The sequence below is a fragment of the Procambarus clarkii genome, chromosome 92 (genome assembly GCF_040958095.1).
Source record: "Procambarus clarkii isolate CNS0578487 chromosome 92, FALCON_Pclarkii_2.0, whole genome shotgun sequence".
Classification (NCBI taxonomy): Eukaryota; Metazoa; Arthropoda; class Malacostraca; order Decapoda; family Cambaridae; genus Procambarus; species Procambarus clarkii.
Genome location: NC_091241.1, coordinates 10015163 through 10035510, shown reverse-complemented (window position 1 = coordinate 10035510; position 20348 = coordinate 10015163). Strand labels below are relative to the sequence as shown.

General features: G+C 39.8%; 1 protein-coding gene across 2 annotated transcripts in view; it reads left to right on the top strand.

Moving 5' to 3' along the window:
- The window catches only part of LOC123747457 (protein pangolin, isoforms A/H/I/S), an 84000-nt gene extending 65966 nt beyond the window's left edge, over positions 1–18034 (top strand). For both annotated transcript variants that reach the window (XM_069319329.1, XM_069319328.1), the window contains 5 exons: positions 4508–4581; positions 5890–6017; positions 6753–6909; positions 8362–8428; positions 13536–18034. In XM_069319329.1, the coding sequence (XP_069175430.1) occupies positions 4508–4581; positions 5890–6017; positions 6753–6909; positions 8362–8428; positions 13536–14004 (895 nt within the window). In that variant the 3' untranslated portion in view covers positions 14005–18034. The remainder of the gene's footprint in view (positions 1–4507; positions 4582–5889; positions 6018–6752; positions 6910–8361; positions 8429–13535) is intronic.
- The last annotated feature ends 2314 nt before the right edge of the window (positions 18035–20348 follow it).

Below are 20348 nucleotides of genomic sequence, written 5' to 3'. Positions count from 1 at the left end.
CGCCTGCGCTCAAGAGAATACAGATTAAGGCTCTTTAGTCGGTCCCAATAGTTTAGATGTTTTACTGAGTGGATTCTAGCAGTAAAGGATCTCTGCACGCTCTCCAGGTCAGCAATTTCTCCAGCTTTGAAAGGGGCTGTCATTGGGCAGCAGTACTCCACTCTACTATTACTATTAAGATGGACAATATTAATGAATGTTTAAATAACTGTTCATATTATAAGTTTTTTTTAGCTAGTGAAATCACTAGCATTGGCTAGTGATTTGTTATTGCTCTAAATTTTCGTATTTTTTCAAATTTAAAATCTAACAGGCACGTAGTCAGTTCTATAGTAAGCGCTGCTGTTTAAATATGGTATCTCTGCGTCAATAGTGCTGTTGCCAATTATTAAAGGACATGTTCCAATAATCTGGTGTATAACAATGGGAATGAGTTAATTAGCTGCTTGGATATTTGTAGCCTAGTGATAACGAGATTTTTTTTTAAACCATTCTTCATTTCGAGGTTAAGTATATCATAGTGGATAAATTTAAGTGCATTGTTCAACGAGTGTCATTAGACCTGGGATCCCTTTATTTGTACCGTTTGTATAAAGCCTGAGAGACGTCTTCCGTATTTACTTAGGAAACTACGTCTTGATGTAAGTGTGTGATTAACTACCCCTCTTGACAGTGTTCTTGACGAGATCATTAATATAATTATGTTTCACAAGTGGTCTATATGTAGTGAGTACTTAGTTCAAGTCACATAGATTGTATGTAGTATTCAAGAAGACAGGTGGCGGCCAGCCCTAAACCAGCCTGTTGGACCAAACTCTCACTAGGCTGGGCTTACGGAAGTTGAACTCTTAAAAACCCCTATCCAGGTACAGTCCAGGTAGCCAGTATGAGGTACATGGAGTTTGTAATTACTTTTCTCACACTGGTGTTCTAGAGGATATCTTCATATTACATTCAAAGTTTGAAAGCGTAGGTTACAGATTACATGATCCTGTGTGACTAACAATATTTCTTGGTTAGTTGGGATTTGGGATTTCTTAGCATAGAGTTTAGTGAAGCCTCATAAATGCACAGGTACTTAATTATTATAAAGACACTGATTTTTTGCTTGGATTGGCATAAGTTGGTGTAGCCTAGCTCGCTCGCGTTCTCTCTCTCTCTCTCTCTCTCTCTCTCTCTCTCTCTCTCTCTCTCTCTCTCTCTCTCTCTCTCTCTCTCTCTCTCTCTCTCTCTCTCTCTCTCTCTCTCTCTCTCTCTCTCTCTCTCTCTCTCTCTCTCTCTCTCTCTCTCTCTCTCTCTCTCTCTCTCTCTCTCTCTCTCTCTCTCTCTCTCTCTCTCTCTCTCTCTCTCTCTCTCTCTCTCTCTCTCTCTCTCTCTCTCTCTCTCTCTCTCTCTCTCTCTCTCTCTCTCTCTCTCTCTCTCTCTCTCTCTCTCTCTCTCTCTCTCTCTCTCTCTCTCTCTCTCTCTCTCTCTCTCTCTCTCTCTCTCTCTCTCTCTCTCTCTCTCTCTCTCTCTCCTCTCTCTCTCTCTCTCTCTCTCTCTCTCTCTCTCTCTCTCTCTCTCTCTCTCTCTCTCTCTCTCTCTCTCTCTCTCTCTCTCTCTCTCTCTCTCTCTCTCTCTCTCTCTCTCTCTCTCTCTCTCTCTCTCTCTCTCTCTCTCTCTCTCTCTCTCTCTCTCTCTCTCTCTCTCTCTCTCTCTCTCTCTCTCTCTCTCTCTCTCTCTCTCTCTCTCTCTCTCTCTCTCTCGTTCGTTCGTTCGTTCGTTCGTTCGTTCGTTCGTTCGTTCGTTCGTTCGTTCGTTCTCTACACATAGCGCGGAAGTCTTGATCAGGTTGTATGGTGTTATTTGACATGTACATAAAATATGTGCAACTTGCTCTGATTTTGGAGTGAGGGTAATCGCTTAACCGGATCTTACAGGCCGGTGATTCCTGTGTTTATACAGTCAATATATCCGTATCCCGGAGCGAGGTCCTTTGATTAGCGACGTAACCCTTTATCCGGAAGCCAGACAGACAGCCAGTTCGTCAAACACACACACACACACACACACACATTCAGGAACACTTCAGGAACAGGTTGTGGAAGCAAATACTATTCATAATTTTAAAACCAGGTATGATAGGGAAATGGGACAGGAGTCATTGCTGTAAACAACCGATGCTCGAAAGGCGGGATCCAAGAGTCAATGCTCGATCCTGCAGACACAACTAGGTGAGTACAACTAGGTGAGTACACACACACACACACACACACACACACACACACACACACACACACACACACACACACACACACACACACACACACACACACACACACACACAGAGCTTGTTAGAATGTCAGGACGGTCGTCAGAATGATATTGTGTTGAGAAGACAGATGTCAGCTCGTCTGGTTCTGTCAGTCAGCCAGGGAGAAGGTTAGATGTTAGTGGGATATTTAGTCAGGCAGCCGCCAGTGCCCGTCGCTCGGCACGAGGACGACGTGATATAAAAATGATACACTACATGATATAAAAGAATTTGAACGTAAGGAATATTTATATTGTAACGCCATAGGAACAACAAGGGTGTATTAGACAGGGCATAATAGCTAGTCCTAGTAATAGAGATGATTATATTTATAGTAATATAGTAAATGTTATAGTAATATAGTAATTATATATATATATGAGAGAGAGAGAGAGAGAGAGAGAGAGAGAGAGAGAGAGAGAGAGAGAGAGAGAGAGAGATTTTTTAAATACATTACATTCAAATTTTCGTGTCAACCCATGCTATCAAGGACACCGTAAACCTTCACACAGGTATAAAGAAGTCGATGAACTTCGACCTTGAATATAAAGATTACCCTCCCGACGACCTCCTCAGTCTGTAAGCTGAAGAGGACCATCCAGTCCCATATTCCTTATCACTTAACCCTCCCTCCAGTCGGGGGAACGCCCCGCTCTACCTGTTTTTGGTATAACTATGATAAATTTAACGTCGACGCGTAAAGAGCCTCCAAGAAAGGGGTCGCACTTTTCAAATCTACAAGTCTAGGCTGCGGCGGAAAGGGGTGCAGAGGGGAGACGGGTGATATTAATAATCAGTAGATGAGGGGAGGGTCCAGGTATGGGGGGGGGGCAGAGAGAGAGGGGTGATGATGGGGGGTGGATCACACTGGGAGGGAAGAGGGGAGTGTCGTAATTAAGGAAGAGTTTTACTTTTTCATTTAGTGTGTTTGCTAAAGCTCTGCCTGGTGCCTCGCGGCGCCCCTGGACTGGTGGTGGTGGTGGTGGTCGTGGGGGGGGGGGTGGTGATGGTAGGAGCACCATGGTGGTGGTGGGGTGGGGGGGGGTGATGGTAGGAGCACCATGGTGGTGGTGGCCACCATGGTAATTTTGACGTATTAAATCCCCCAACGTCAAAATATGATGTATTATAAATCATAGCGGCTCGTAAAATCGACGGGCTGTTCTGTTTTCTAGAGGCAGCGATGGTGCCTAAGTTGTTGTGGTAGCGATGTATGAGCAATGGCAGCAACCATAATATATATATTGCTAATATCTGGTTATAGTGCTGACGAGGAGTCACAATAACGTGGCTGAAGATATGATGACCAACCCCACACGTCTGAAAATGACAAATCGTCGTGGTTTTCGAACATTATCGTTTGGCGATAATGTTCGCTGGAACAGGCTGCGGGCGCAGACTTCTGTATTCAGCCCGTCCTCCTAATGTTTCCCAAAGTCAAGAAAACAGTTAATTTAAAGTGGTCTCTCCTAACCTACCAGAGGACCCAAAACAGAAAACGGGGCAGTACGTCACTTTCGCCAGCCGCTTCCATTTTCTAGTACGAAAAGTTTTGGCCTTATGTAACGCATACGCGCGAAATGCGACGTTCTTGGTAAGAGAACAGGTTGCTATAGTTGGCCTGAGCAAATCCACAATTCAATATTATATTTTCTTTTTGCAAAAATATATATATATATATATATATATATATATATATATATATATATATATATATATATATATATATAATAGTTTCGGAATGGTTAATATTTTATTTTGTAAGTGTAAATTACTTATAATAGTGACATATGGTGAAGGTCTTCCTCTACGTTGCTTTAATATATTTTAATAGTTTGGTTCATGTATTTGTGTACGTATTTCCCTTATTGTTGAACTATATCCAGGTTCGACCTTCGGGAGCTGATGTTACATAATTAATGTGTCATTACAGGCATATATTTTTTATTGTGATAATTAGTGTCATTTCATATGTCAGAAAATATATTATACATGTCTTTCTGATCCCGTATTGGTATCACAAGTGAACTTCACCGCGTTCTCTTGTTCCACATTCCTCCCATACTTAGTATATTTCCATGTTTATAGGAGGCCTGGTCGACGACCGGGCCGCGGGGACACTAAGCCCCGGAAGCACCTCAAGGTAGATATAAGTGTTTCATTCAGGCACTGATGTGATAGACATACTTTAATTATTTTCTCTCTCTCTCGCAGACATCATGGCTTGGACCAGAAACCATCCCTCCAGTCAGCCGATAAATCTCAAATGATCGAAACGAAGAACGGAGGTAAGGACCTCCTGTTTCCTCCTTTTATCAGTGTTTTGCTCGTTTTATTGCTCTATTTACTCATCGTCTCTGTAAATGACCTTCAAATGTGACTATTATTATATTTCCACGGGCCAAGAAGTGGGTCTATAGTTTGGCGCGAGGTGTCAGAAAGCGGTTAGGCTTAGAGTATATTATTTAACCTTATTTACATTGTGTGGACTATTTTGTTGCATTCAGTTAGCGTCCACAGATTTGTTGAAATTTTGGTAACCGAGGAAGCTCAATTTAATTGAACCTTGAGTCAGGTCCGTGAATTTTAAGCCAACGTAAACTGGGTTTCCTAGAAATAGTGGCGGGTATGTCAGATTTAGGCTACTGGAATGGGTCTCTCTCTCTCACACACATTCTTTTACGTTTCATTATTTACGGCAAAATATGTTAAAAACTGACAATTTCCTCTCCAATTATTTTACTGCGCCATAGTTTGTACATGTAGTAATGCAAAGAGTAATGGAGAAATTTCACAATCACGATTTAAGTGAAGATTGATCAGGTTTTTAATTAAAATTGTATGTAAATTAGAATTAATATTTACCAAACCACACACTAGAAGATGAAAGATTAATACTAGGATTAATACATTTAAACAAATAAATAATAAATGAAAAGCGAACAAGTTGTATTCAAATTTAGTAAAAAAAATATAATATAGGTTAGAAGAAGCAGTAACAGTAATTTACCAGGTTTTATACAAATGTCTTAAATTAATTGGGGCAACAATTAAACAGTAAAATAATCGAATTTTGTTTCATATTAATGATACAGTGGTGAATAATTTAGAATATACGCGTATGTATACTGTATTAGTCTTTTCAGGATGAAAATATAACATAGGCTATGAAATTTAGGCCGTAGTGAGTTCCACTTTTGTAACAAACTGCTGAACATGGCTTGATAATAATAATAATAATAATAATAATAATAATAATAATAATAATAATAATATTTTGGGATGAAACGTGAAATATCTTATCGCTATACCATTTTTTTATTGCGGGGGGGGGAAGGGGGTATTAGATCCAGTTAGGTTATTCATGTCTACATTTTAGCCCTGAAACCAATTTGTCAATCATTTTATATTCAGGCTTCCAATAAGTGCCCAGTATATAGTTTCACCCTGCCCAGGGTTCGATATCAGACCATTCTCTTCTGAAAGAGGGAGTAGGAGAGGGTATTGTAATTTTGGGTTATATAATTGGAAATAGAGAGATACAGGAGGTTGGGTGTAGGAAGGCCGTGTCAGTAACTACGCTGGTGGTTTTGCAGACAAAAAGCCACATATCAAGAAGCCGCTGAACGCCTTCATGTTGTACATGAAGGAGATGAGAGCCAAGGTGGTGGCAGAGTGTACCTTGAAGGAGAGCGCTGCCATCAATCAAATACTGGGACGCAAGGTTGGTTGGTGCATGCCTTGCCTCTATATTTTATTATTCCTTACATATGTTTTATATATCAATTCATTCAAATTGGAATAGATGTTTTTATATATTGTATTTTATATTTGGATCATTACTCTCCTAATGGTAGTAGTGGTTAAGTAGAGGGGGTTGATCTGCGAAGTCTGACATGGGTGCCCGTGGGACCTCTTCTCACATTTTCACACCAATAGACGCGGGTCTAGGTGAAAACACTTGCCTGGCCCCTTGTGTCCAAGGAATGGGTTGTGGACCTTGTTGTTTTACGATATTAAGATAAAGTAAGGGAGGGGGTGTCCACTCCCAGTTCTAACTGTTGCTGACTGTATTGGCTACAGTGGCATGCGCTGAGCAAAGAGGAGCAGTCCAAGTATTACGAAATGGCCAGACGGGAGAGACAACTACACATGCAGATGTACCCAGGGTGGAACGCGCGCGACAATTATGGCATGATGAAAAAGAAGAAGAGAAAGAAAGAAAAGACTGGTGATGGAGGTAAAGAACAATGACTTGAATGTTGTGCGAGGCGCGAGGGCTGGGCCCAGACGTCCGTCCGTTAAGGCCTCCAGTCATTGCCACAACACCAACACCTCCAGCCTCCTTCACCCCCTACAGCAGGAGACTCGCCATTGGTGTTGTGTTGCCGGCCTCTGGTACCCCATCCCTCGCGCTCAGCGTTGTCGACCACTAATCTTCATTTAACTTTCCCTGCAGTGGCATGCGCTAAGCCGCGAAGAACAAGCCAAGTACTATGAAATGGCGCGCAAAGAGCGTCAGCTTCACATGCAGATGTACCCAGGGTGGTCCTCACGCCAAAATTACTCGCAGGGGAAAAAGAAGAAGCGTAACCGTGACAAAACCCAAGATGGAGGTAGCTAACTGCCGTACACAAAGGCTTCCCTCTTAAGCAACTCAGTTCCAAATGCTGGTCGGTTGCACAGTGTGTTAGGGGGGGCGGGGGTGCCTCGTTGGTGGTGGTGCCCCTCCTGGCTGAGCCGCGTCAAGGGGGCACCTTATGGTAGGCCAACCACCTGCCAGGGGTGCCACGATACCACCTGTTAGGGGGTGCCACACGGCACCACCTTACAGGGGGTGCAACCTGGTTTCACCTGCCTGGGGCTACCACAAAGCACCACCTGCCAGTGGGTGTCACGGCACCACCTGCCAGTGGGTGTCACGGCACCACCTGCCAGTGGGTGTCACGGCACCACCTGCCAGTGGGTGTCACGGCACCACCTGTCAGTGGGTGTCACGGCACCACCTGTCAGTGGGTGTCACAGCACCACCTGTCAGTGGGTGTCACGGCACCACCTGTCAGTGGGTGTCACGGCACCACCTGTCAGTGGGTGTCACGGCACCACCTGTCAGTGGGTGTGACACAGTACCACCTGCCAGTGGGTGTGACACAGTACCACCTGCCAGTGGGTGTGACACAGCACCACCTGCCAGTGGGTGTGACACAGCACCACCTGCCAGTGGGTGTGACACAGCACCACCTGCCAGTGGGTGTCACACCACCTGCCAGTAGGTGTCACGGCACCACCTGCCAGTGGGTGTCACGGCACCACCTGCCAGTGGGTGTCACGGCACCACCTGCCAGTGGGTGACACACAGCGCCACCTGGACGCCCGCCCTCCCAAACCACTCGCTCCACCACATCTCTCATGGTTCCAAATTTCCATATTAGCTTCACTCTTAACTTATTCATTAATGTCAACTTTTACTTGAATGTTATTATATGTTTTGCTTTTGTCTTTTTTGCTGCCTGTTTGCATATACATTCATATTTCTATTTTCTTAATAAATTGACGTTGCTTAATTGGATTGTTGCCGAATGTTTCTGCTATTTTGATTATTACAATTACCCATTATATTTTTCCATATCATATAACTAGGCTGAATGTTTACTTCTTGCTGGCATTTAGTCATCTCTCAGTCACGAGCAAAGGCCTCGTGAATCTCCACTGTTATTTTCAGTAGCATCTTTGAGCAGGCAGGTTGATGCCATCATTTGGTTTTGTCACTGTCATTTTGCTTCACTGCATAGCCACTGGGAGAGTCAAATGAAGATGTTATGAAAATAACACTGCAGATCAACATGACAATACAAGTCTGAATCTGCTTTGTCTCAATCAAATTGCTCTCAATGCATGAATACCTTTACTGTTAAGATTGATTGATATATCTTGTGCCTATTAGCATGTTTTGAGTTGTTTATTGTTTGTGAATATAGAGATAAAGGGTTGTCTAGCCAAGTGCTGTTGAGATATGGGAGTGCTGGCGGGTTTGGTCTGGTGTCTAATTGCCGTCCTTGTCCCCCCAGCTAATATGAAGAAGTGTCGGGCGCGGTACGGGCTGGAGCAACAGAGCCAATGGTGTAAACCTTGCAGGTAAGGTTCCAGCTACACCGGCCTCACCACTCACCAACTGGTGTGTGTGTGTGTGAGTGTACTCCATCCTCTCACTCCAGTCTATCACACGCACACACTACCTCAGTCTCTCTCCCTCCTCTCTCTGCTCCCTCCCTCTTCCCTTTCTCTCTGCTCCCTCACCCTCCTTTCTTTCTGCTCATTTCCCCTCTGTCTCTTTTCTGGCAATCACTCCCTACTCCCCCCCCTCACTCGTGGTTATTACAATCATATTCAGTGCTTTAGATCCTATTTAGTTTTATCGTGTGTTGCTGCTGCACTTACTTTACATTTTTCTTCACAATTACATCTCAAATGAAGGCATCATGGTGGCCCATTGAAGCTTACATAAGGCATCCCTGCAAGCTTCACACTGGGGGGGGGGGGGGGAGCCTCTTGAGGTAATAGCATTAACTTGAGCCGTTTAACAATTGGTTGGGCAGGTTGCCTCGGTTTGTGCTTTTTTTTAGAGAGTTATTTTCCATTATCACTCTTTAATTTGTCTTTATATCTCTCCTACCTCCTGGTCCACTCTACACTTGCCTCTCGCTCCCCCTTTCCGCGTCTGCCCTTTCATTTGCTTTGTCCTTCCACCTGTTTCTCTCTCATTCCCTCATCTATTGCTGTTGCCCATCCCTCCCATTCTTTGTCCTAGCCCTCCCTCCCATTCTTTGTCTCACCCTTCCCTTTCTCTCTCTCTCTCCCTCCCCTTTCTATATCTGTATTTCCTTACCAGTATATATATATATATCTTTCTATATATATATTTTTTCCTTACCAGTATATATATATATCTTTCTATATATATATTTTTTCCTTACCAGTATATTCCTATTACCAGTATATATATAATCTCTCTGAATTAACTATATCTCTCTGTTTTCTAATTCTTTGCTCTTTGTTGCGCTATCCTTCTTATTATTTCTTTACTTCAACTTTGACATTTTACCTTTACATGAACCATTTGTTACTGGCGTATTGAGCAGGTGTTTTGCAGGTGTACCAAGATGCCTTTAGGTTACCTCCACAACATTTTCAACTCTTGCGACTTTGTGAATCACGAGACATTTCACATTCTTGTGTTTCTGTAACGCTATTAAGACTTCTCCACTCCACCTATCTTTCTGTGTGTGTGTATGACCATTAAGACATGTAATTAATCCTTTCCTTTGTATTGTAAGACAACAAATTGGCATTTTCCTTTTCAAGCGCATTACTAACATCTGTACTGAAAATCAGCGTGTTTATAAACTAACCATTTTTCATCAGAAATAGACTAACATAGAATCTGTTGTTAAAAAATAAACTAACAGAGAAGCTGTCATCAGAAATAGACTTAACATAATCTGTTGTGAAAATTGTGCCCTGAGCTCTACTTGTGTGGCAGTTCATATACACGACACCACGAGTCTCACCTCTCGCCTGAAATAAAATTCCTTATATTATATATATATAAATATTTTAACATAAGCTAAAGTTTCACAAAATTCATCTTGTAACCCTTTTCCTCTCCCTCCGTGTACTTTTCCCAACCCTTATGAACGGTTTATATTTTGTGGGCCATTAGTGTTTAGTATTGTGGAACATTTAAACTTTCATAAACACACATTGATATCCAACATTTGAAAGAATTGTCCCGTCTTCAGACTGTGTTTGTCAAGCTGCTTGAACTAAATATATCTGTATTGTTGTATATATATATATGTCTCTTCATTCCTAGTCATTCATTCTCTAGCGATGTAGTACTCATTGAATGATTTAGTTTTTTGTGTAGAATTGTGTACTTAATATTTCCTAAGTTGTGTGTTTACATAAGAATTAGTGGTAGCTATGCTATGTTCCCCTGTTTGTACCCATAATGCATGCCATGTTCATTGTACCCTATCCCATTTGTGACAGTCACCGTAATAGGGCAGTTGCAGGCCGAATTTTATTGTAGTAGAGTCGAATATGAAATATTATTTAAGGGAGAGTATTAAATTGTTACTCCAGTAGATGCCATAATTATGTACAAAATGGGCATCAGTTTTGTTTATTATTTATGATTTGTAGATTTGTCAGTACTGCATATTTGACTTTCATATTACTGTACTACACAGATGACTATATGAATACAGTACAGTACTGTCAATATTTAGATTTTGTGTAAGGCATTATTTCACACACTGTACAGTAATACTGTAGTCGCATTACACTTTCCTCAGTGTAAAACAAAAATTGAGTTTTTCTTATAAATTGTCCATAATTCCTTGTACAGTTCACTAGTAATAAACTTTTAAGAACAAAATACGTTTTGCAGATTTCTTACTTCAGTAAAACATGGTCATACAAAACAGTATTTTACAGACAAGTAATAGTGCCTTCCACATTGGTTTGATAATAATCTGTAGTCATCACTCGGCATCCTTTGATAATGGTATGATAGTCCGAGTTTGTCTAGTGTTTTGTGAACTTGAACTGTTCACTTAGTCTTTCTCACTAGCATTCTTTAATTTATTGATTTTTACCTAGAAATATTATTTCTGTGAATGTATATTTTTGTTAACTACATTACTTTGTTCATACATATCAGATACGAACTTCACATCAATTTCAAAATTTCAAAAGTGATTGTTTATTTTGTAATTTGTACTTGCCATTTTTTGCCATTTCATATAATAGAAACAATAATAATTTGCTCTTTTCATAAACTTGATATTAAAGAGAATATTCTATCTGATGTCTGACAGGGCCAGTGTTCCTATTTGTGTTCATATTTTACCTAAACCTATGTATATGATTTTATTGCATCATGTATAGATAATGCATTTAATTTTTCATGTTTATTTGTTGTATTTTGTGTATCAGTTTTATTTTCAATACCTGTTTTTGTCATTTTACTAAATTATATTTTGTAAGTACTGTACTGTAATTCAATTAATTTTCAATGCTTACCGAATCCTTTGTTTCTCCTCCTCCTCCTTATCTTGATCTTTCTTCTCTCATTACTGTTCTCTTACAACATATTAGCATGAATGTGTAATATTGCTGTAATTTTTTTTCTTTGTTAATTTTGCCAAGAGAAAAATTTCTTAAAAACAGGACTTGACAACAACAGTGATTGAGTTTTAGGTCATGCACTTGCTGTCCCACATCTGTAGGTTCTGGTGCTGGAGTGTGTTGGAACCCATGTCAGTGTTTATTAGTTTATGTCCCTATGATGTGAAATAAACTTAAACATATGACATGAGATCAACACACACTTGCCTTTACCTGTTCATCTTGCAACTTGAGTTATGTATGCGCTTCAGTGCTTATTGCAAAAGCAGCTTTTTCCCCCCCACGTTCATGTGGTGGTTATTAATGAATGTGCATGCTTTCGTATCTTGTTATCTAACACTTATGATAAGTACTGCATATATGTAGATGGGTGTATGAGTGGGCAATTATCATCCAAGAGTGCTTGCCTTTTAGATTTGGAATTTGTAATAATACAGTACTGTACTATGTATTTGCCATTTCATCAATGCTTATTTGTGTTTCTCAAACTTTTGCAACCGAGAATGTGAGCATTACTGAAAAGCTGTTCTTGCAATTATAATCAATTAGCCATATTAAACAAATATATAATTGTTCTTGGATGATAAAGTCAGTTGAGGAGTGAAAGGGACCCTGGCAAAAGGTCTCACTGTTCCATCTTTGTGTGCCATTAGATGTTTTTGCCTTAAATTTTTGTGGTGGGTGTGTGAGAATGGTTGTGAGCACGGTGTAAAAAGGGGACTCAGTCTGGCCTTGTTGCTGCCCATGTTCCCATAGTCTCACCCGCGCTCACACACCCTGCACTTTGTCCCGCCCATTGTCGTCCTCTCTAAAACTCATATTCTTCAACAGCATCAGAAAATGTGTCTTTCCCTCATCTTAACCTTTAATTCATAGTCCCCAAACTATATTGGTGAGAACTTTTGCTTGAGTGCCCAAGACCAAAGTTAGTCTGACTGAAGGGGCAAATGTGCCACAATTAACTTCTCTTTGCACTCAGCATGTGTATAGCTGCAGGTGCATTGAGGCATGGCTAACCCTTGAACTGACACATTTTCTGATTACTGGTGCAGGGTTCAATGGCAGTCAGGTGATGGTGAGGCTCTGAGCCAGGGCAGTGTGTATGGTTATGGTGGTGCCCCTTAGTCTCTAACCTTGGTCTCTCTCCCGGGCCCGCAGCCCTGCTGTGTCGCTAGCATCGGGGGTGGGCCTCCCTGGGGTCCCCTCTTCCCTGCTGGGAGCTGCTGGGGCCTCTGGAGGTGTGGCTGCTGCAGCTGCAGCTGCTGCAGCCACGTCTGGGGCGGTCATTGTATCACTAACTCAGGGTGCTAGCCCTGCAACTTTGACCCCTCTGGCTCCCTCAGCAGCCTCCCAAGTAGGCACGGGGGGCCCTAGCTACAGCCCCGCACCAGGTACCCCCATACACTCCATCGTTAACTTAAGTACCAGCACCAGCAGCAGCAGCAGCAGCAGCACAACCAACAACAGCAACACCAACAACAACAACAACGGAAGCAGCAGTGGTGTCTCCTCTCCTTCTGAACCTACCTATGTTAATCTCTAGTCTGTGAGTCTCTTCACTGTGCTGTGAACTGCTGTGGCGGATCTTGAACATTTAGGCAAGGAGCAATGCTTTTCAAACTATTAGGGGCCTTGTTATTTAGCAATTCAATATCCATCACACGCAGAATAATCACGTGAGTGTCTTGTAGTGATTCATCTTGTTTTCATTTTACAGGTTTTGTTTTGTTTGTATTATCCATTGTTATGCATGCTTATATGTACAGAGGTAACACAATTTCCATTAATTATCTCTTTTTTTCTTTCTTTTACTAATGTACTGACCAACCAGAATAAGAAAAATCAAGTCTTTGTAATGTTCCAGCCACATTAATTTTATTTTATTGCTCTTGATGCATGTTATGTATTTTTTTTTTCTTTTATTTACAGGATGTGGGCAGTAGCTGCATGAGTAGACGTTTTGTTATGTTAATATGATGCATGTACATTTTTTATTGATTTATTTAAATGTACCACTCAGAATTGCTTTACAAAATTTTGTTTATTGCAGGCGAAAGAAGAAATGTATTCGATATATGGAAGGAGAGGAAGGTGAGGACATGGCGCCAGGGTCAGCTGACAGTGTAGATGCCTCGCAGGAAAGTGATGATGACGATGATCTACAAGACCTGTCGTCCCCCTCCACTGCATTGGCGGGAGACCACACCGCCACCTCCCCTGCATCCTCAAGTCTGATGCCCTCTCCTGGGCCTTCTCTGGCATCACCGTCAGGGCCGCCCTCATTGCTCATGCCGTCGCCAGCCTCCTTGGCTTCCCCTTTAACGCCGGGGGAGGTCACCCCTCTACAGATGAACCAAGTTCCCCAGATCCCACATCCTCAACGGCCCCCAGTGGGCACAAATCCCCGTGACATCAATAATCCTCTTAGTGTGAATCAGTTGACTGGCCAGTGTGCTAGTAACAAACCTGAAGCCGGGTCTCAAGACTCCTCCCATCCTACCATGGTGAGCGTCACATGACCCACTGCAACCCTAGATACCCACGCCCACATGCTGTGCTGGACACGCCCACCCCCATACATACACCATGCTTTCTTACACGAGAAAGTGCTATAATGGCGTACCAGGAGTTTATACCAGTGTATTGCGGCTGATACATGGGTGTTCGTCTGCTATTCAGGACCCAAATTTAAGCTCCACGATGGGCATGTGCCAGTACAGTCACCAATACCTCAGTGTCAAGAGTGTGGCTGAAGACAAAGACTTGTGGCCCCCTGTTTGGCACCATCCCTGTAAATAATTGTTCCTTCACATCATGAATCAACCCTTCATTGTATCACACACAGCAGTGTTAGATACCGTACTCTAAAGCTGCAAAGCCAGCCGTTCACTTCGTTCTATTCTGCAACATGGAAAATTTTGTATGCAAATTAAAGAAAATTTTATTACAAAATACAAACTCTATACCAGGCAAAATATTATATAACATTGTTAAGTGTTTAAATATATATATGTATAATAATAATAATATTTTAAACACACACACACACACACACATACACACACAAACACACATACATAGTCAATAATCAAGGTAATTGTGCATATTTATGAGCCCAAACTTAGCCAGTGTTGAGCTGAGTACAAAGATTAGTCATTTGTTTTGACTTCAGATGTGAAAGGATCCAAGTGTGACAGTTACCTCTTTCTGGTGATGAACAGGTGCACCTGTGACAGCCTGGACTGCTTACCCTCTTGATGAATCTGTTTCAGATACTGTAAAATGCTTCTTGCTCTGTATGAAGTACACAATTTTGAAGCTCAAATGTGTTTCTAATGTCATCATAAACAAACATCTGTCAGTATGATATGAAGTAACTACAGTAGTGTTAAAATGGTTTGTGGCTTTATACTATTATGGGCTATTACTTTGGTAAATTTTATTTTACTTATTTCAGTTATTGAAGAAGGCCACTGTCTTCAGTAACTGATAACATTGTATCCATGCAGTGCAAATTTGATAACCCACCTGAACTAACAGTGGAAAAATATTCATGTTAAATAAGGAATTTGTTTGTATGCTGTCAAAAATGGACTGTTATTAGTGAGCTTTTATTTCTTGTTATTTTTTTAAACACACCTGTGTGAGAGATATACATAAACTATATCTTATCAGCTTACTTCATCTGGCATGATTAACGATATATTGTATGTAATATAATTTACTGTAATATCTTTTTTTTTTTTTTTAATGTGTCGCCAGAGCAATACCTGTTGAAGCACTTAAGGGAGACAATTTATTAATTATTATTCAGATTATATTGAATGGGATATCTGAGGCGGTGACACAATACATTCATAACTAGTTCTGGCTAGAGTTGGTGCGGTACGAGCCAGGACCAGTATTGCTACGTGAGCCCTCTGCACCTAGCTGTGTGGTGTGTCTGGCAGCTCCGGGGGTCACGTAAGCAGCTCCTGTGATTTTTATGCTTTATGTAGGCTCACACACATGTATATCTGTCCAATTTTGCATAGTACTGTTTTGTATTTCTGGCTTGTGATCACCTAAAGCAAATGCTATAAAAGAATCACTACTCACTTTTAGAAAGCAGTGTTGATGTGCTGAGTGTATAAGGCCAACAATGTATGATGTGTACATTACTGAAAATATTTTTATTGTTTATGAGCACAAGTAATCAAGATTTTTATTCATTTTAAATAACTTAATAAAGACAAATTAAAGAATACGAGCACAGTGCTTGGCTGGCTACATTGTCTTCACTATTCACCTTTTAAAGACGTCTTTCCACCCCTGTGATCTAATTTTTCAAAGGGGGATATCGAGCTTCAAATAAATGTAACTTATCGGGAATAGAACTGTTTATCAAGGAAACTTTCATGGAAAGGGACTTTAACTTCACGGACACTTCTGTATGTATCCACGGCACTGTAAGCAGGACTCTCAGAGGAAAACAACACCTGTCAGTCACTGCCAATGCAGTGGCAAACTTTCTGGTACTAAGACTGTATTAATCCAGAACTAGCAGCTTTAATAATATCTTAACTAACAACACTACAACTGAACCCAATTACATATAAAATGCGTTATAACCCGAGTTCACCGAGATGAACGTGAAGAATAACCACTCGTGAAAGGTTGAGAGATGTCCCATTATGTGAAAGAGCCGTCACACTCTGAACTGTTCAGCTCTAGGTAAGTTACTGTAGGAGGGCATTAAATGTTGAAATAACTTGAACTTTGGTGGTGTGCAGTTATGAGAAAATTGTAAATTTGGCTGGTCTCGTGGAGATCACATTTCATTTTGTATATTGTGAGTTTTTTGTATGTGTGGGACCTGTAAGCTTTGCAGATTTTCACCATTATTAATTTAATTAAATTCCACAAATACAACATGTTTTAATTTTTTGCTCTTGTGAGGCACATCCATGGCAGTGTTGCAGGCTCAGTGTCCAGTGTTGTAAATCAACACATCTCTCTTAATCAAGATCCACCAACTGGTACAAGGAGCATAACAATGTCTGAGTTGGCTACACTGCCTGGTAATTGACTTATATCCCAAGCTCAGGGCAGCTCAAGGTGGCCATCTGGGGATAACCTAGAACTTTACTCTCATAGTATACCAACTTTCCAAATGCCAAATTGGCAAAACATATGCAAAGTAATTTTAAATCGTGCATTTTTAATACATTTCACCTCTCAACTTGTCTATTTGTAATGTACGTGCACATTGCTTCCAAAAATTTATTAATACATCTTCTATCATTCTACATGTACTGTACAGGCTTTCCATATCTAATAACTGTTCAGTTATTTCTTTAATGACAAATTTGTTATTTTCTGCTTCTATATCTGCTCATCAATAATAACACTTTCAGAATTAAATTTTAAGATTTTTTTTTAATTTATTTCCAATAACACACTGAAAACTGTTTCAATTATTTTTATACACTTGCAACAAATATTTGCTCTTCTCGAGTCTTAATCCAAACAAGTAATTATCAGAACAGACGTCAAGCCGGGAAAACTATTAACTTAATCCTTATAAATGTTTTTATTTTGTTTGTAACGTTAACAAATAACTAATATTTTATATTCATCCAGTTATAAACCAACAAATATTATAATTGCTATATTTCTGTGTTGTCATCATAGCTTAGCATTTTCTTTACGTAAATTACTTGCTTTTTCCCACCTTTGATAATTACTTTTCACACTCTAAATAACAAGATTGAGCCATTAATTACTTTCATTCCAGTCTCTCACCTTTCTCTCATGCCACCAACTCTAGAATCCTACCTAAAATAAAAGGGCTTGAACTCTGATTCACACAGCTAAGCATCCTCACCCACATCATCCACACCCACCCCCAATAATGTGTGAACATTTTTAACAATAAAATAATTTAAGAAATGGATTTCATGGCAGTTTTAATACGATGACGGGTGGGTTGGGATAACAATGTGTGGGGCTAGTCTCATGGAAAGCACCTTACCAGAGCTGCAACAAGTATCAAGAATGTATCTTTTTAGCATTTCACAGTCCCTAGGTAAAATGGTCAGTTTTGTGTGATGTTGATGTTAAGTAATGTATATATGATTGAATGTTATTATTTGGTTTTTCACTGTTTCACTCTAGAAGGCTGTTGTATCTTTTTCCATAAGCAGTCAGTGTAGCTGTGAATGTGATTGTTCTTCACTGTGCCAATCTACCTGTGGCCCCCAGCTGGTAAAAAAACTGGTCCCAGGTCCTTTTTGTAAATATGGTATTATATTTAGCTAGTATTCTATTCCAAGAGAATTGTAATTGCCAGACAATCATCGTTCACATTTCAGCTTGTCTCCTCTAGGACAGCCTGAATCATTTTTGTTGTATTTTTGTAAACCCTATTTCAGTTCATGTATGGACAGACCATCTTGTATGAGGCATTGTCACAGTTTGTTGAAAACAAAAAATGCGATGTACAGAAGACAGTCGTTTAGAGAATTGTTCATGTAAATAGCATGTAGTGAATAAATCAGTTTCATAAGAGACGACATTTTTATGAATTTCCAGCTAAAGCAACAAGCCATTACCATTTTTAATTCAAGTCGGATAATGATGGTAGGTGGCCGTGTAAAGCATATGGGAGAGAACAAATGTAATTAATATTAGTTTTTTCCCTGCACAGTTTCTATGGAGTTTCAATCAGCCATCTGATTCATGCCCAGCTGCCTGGCTTGTGCCCAGCCAGGGGTGGATTTAGACAGGGTGAAACAATAAGCTATGGGAAGCTGTCGAGGTCCTATTTGACAACTGTTAACAGAGAATACGGCTGTGTAACAAATGAACTTGGTAGGAATTGGCTGCAAGATGCATGACAAATTCATGTGGAAAAGGACTGCTCCTTTAGAATGTTAAAAAAAAAGTCTTTAAATTACCCAGTTTCAAGACTGAATGTTTAAAATTTCTATGAGTAAAATAGCCTTGTAAACTTTTAATTTAATATAATATGAATATAATAAAAATTGAATTGAATATAATGAAATATTGAATATAATTTGTAACTATAACATGATTAACAATGATGGAACATAAGAACTATTAATTAGGTTAATATAAATTATAATAAATTTATTATAATAAACTTAAATATATATTATAATAAAACAAACAAGAAACTGAAAGGTGCCCTTCAGACAGAGACCCTTGGCTGTAACTTGTTTTGCTCGAGTCTAAATCCGGCCCTGCTTCTCACCGAATGAAGGTTGCATACTATATTCCCATTTATGTCTGTCAAATAATTTATTTTTCTAATTTATTTAATTTCTAACTCTGCTTCCTTTTTAATATAATAAACCTTGATAATGATGCCCTTTTTATTTGTATAGCTGAAGGAAGTTGACAAATACTTTGCATTACAGGGTTTTGTAGATGTTTAAGAGAAACTGCATTGTTTTTCTTACTCCATATGAGATGACAAACTTATTTGCACAGGAAGGAAAATATATACAGTACAGTATAGTAAATTACTATTGCAGCTTGGGATCCCATATGTATCATCCTACTCATGACTCCTTGTAATCATATTTGCTAAATTACATACACTGTATTTTACTGTACATTACTTTTCACTTTTTTTTTCTCTTCCTTGGATTCATGAGAAGAAATCTGCATTTCCACATCTTCCTCACTTCAGTCTTCAAATTTCTACATTAGTCACTTCATAATGTTGCTGCATTAACACTGTTTTTGTCCAAGATGTTGTTGAAAGATGAACTCCGTTGGTTTAATTAGGTATTGTGCCAACCAAGTAACTAGGATTGATGCATCGTCTCTCTCATTTATGTCAATTTCAGGTAAAGAAGAATATAAAGTGAAGCACACTGTTCAGTATCTTCATTATCTCACTTATGCAGCTTCAATCCCTATTTCTTCCAGTAGACCGGCAGTAAACAAAAATGATTAATATAAAGTGTGAGTTGCTTAACCCTTTAACTATGTATCACAATCAGGAAAGTAATCATCTTTACTCCGTAAACTGCACGTCACAATCAGGGATGTATTAAAACATCGCGTAAGATTTAAAAGTCCGTGGGTACGCAGGTCTCATATCTGTAATCGTGGGCACCCTTTCCTGGACGTGAGGGACTCTGTACTAACACAGTAACCATAAATAGTGCATGCTGCTGCTGCTGCAGCTCATAGCCATATCATTACTTAATGATATAAATAATTTAAATTATTTATCAAAGATAATGACAGTCTTTATCACTGTCACAGTCATCTATGTACAAGGTTCAGATAATAATGAATCTGATACTGGTGGTGGTGATGACAGTGCGAGGCAGACAACCACAGCACACAACTGCAGTTTGATGCATCTATGCATCATGCAACAGGGAATTTATGTTTCATTAAAAAATGAACACTTGAAAAGTGGTTCATATTCAGGATTTAGTGACAAGGATTCTGATAATAATAATGTAATAGCAAAAACAATGTGTTTTTGTTTCATAGGAATATAATACTGGACATTTATTAATGACATGATTGTATTTGTGTGTATAAATGTTTTGCATGTTTTATTCTATAAATTTCTCAAATTACTGTACATAATATTCCATAATAAAATTGCAAAAAAAAAAAATGGAAAACAAATCAGTGACCACTCAAGTAAATCAGAAGACATATTCATGATCAGGAAACATGTTTTAACAAAATTACAAGAAAAAATAAATTTTCAGATTTTATATTTTTCTTGCAACCCAGTTAGGGCGCCTGATAGCTGGGTGGACAGGGCTTCGGATTCGTAGTCCTGAGGTTCCGGGTTCGATTCCCGGTGGAGGCTGAGACAAATGTGCAA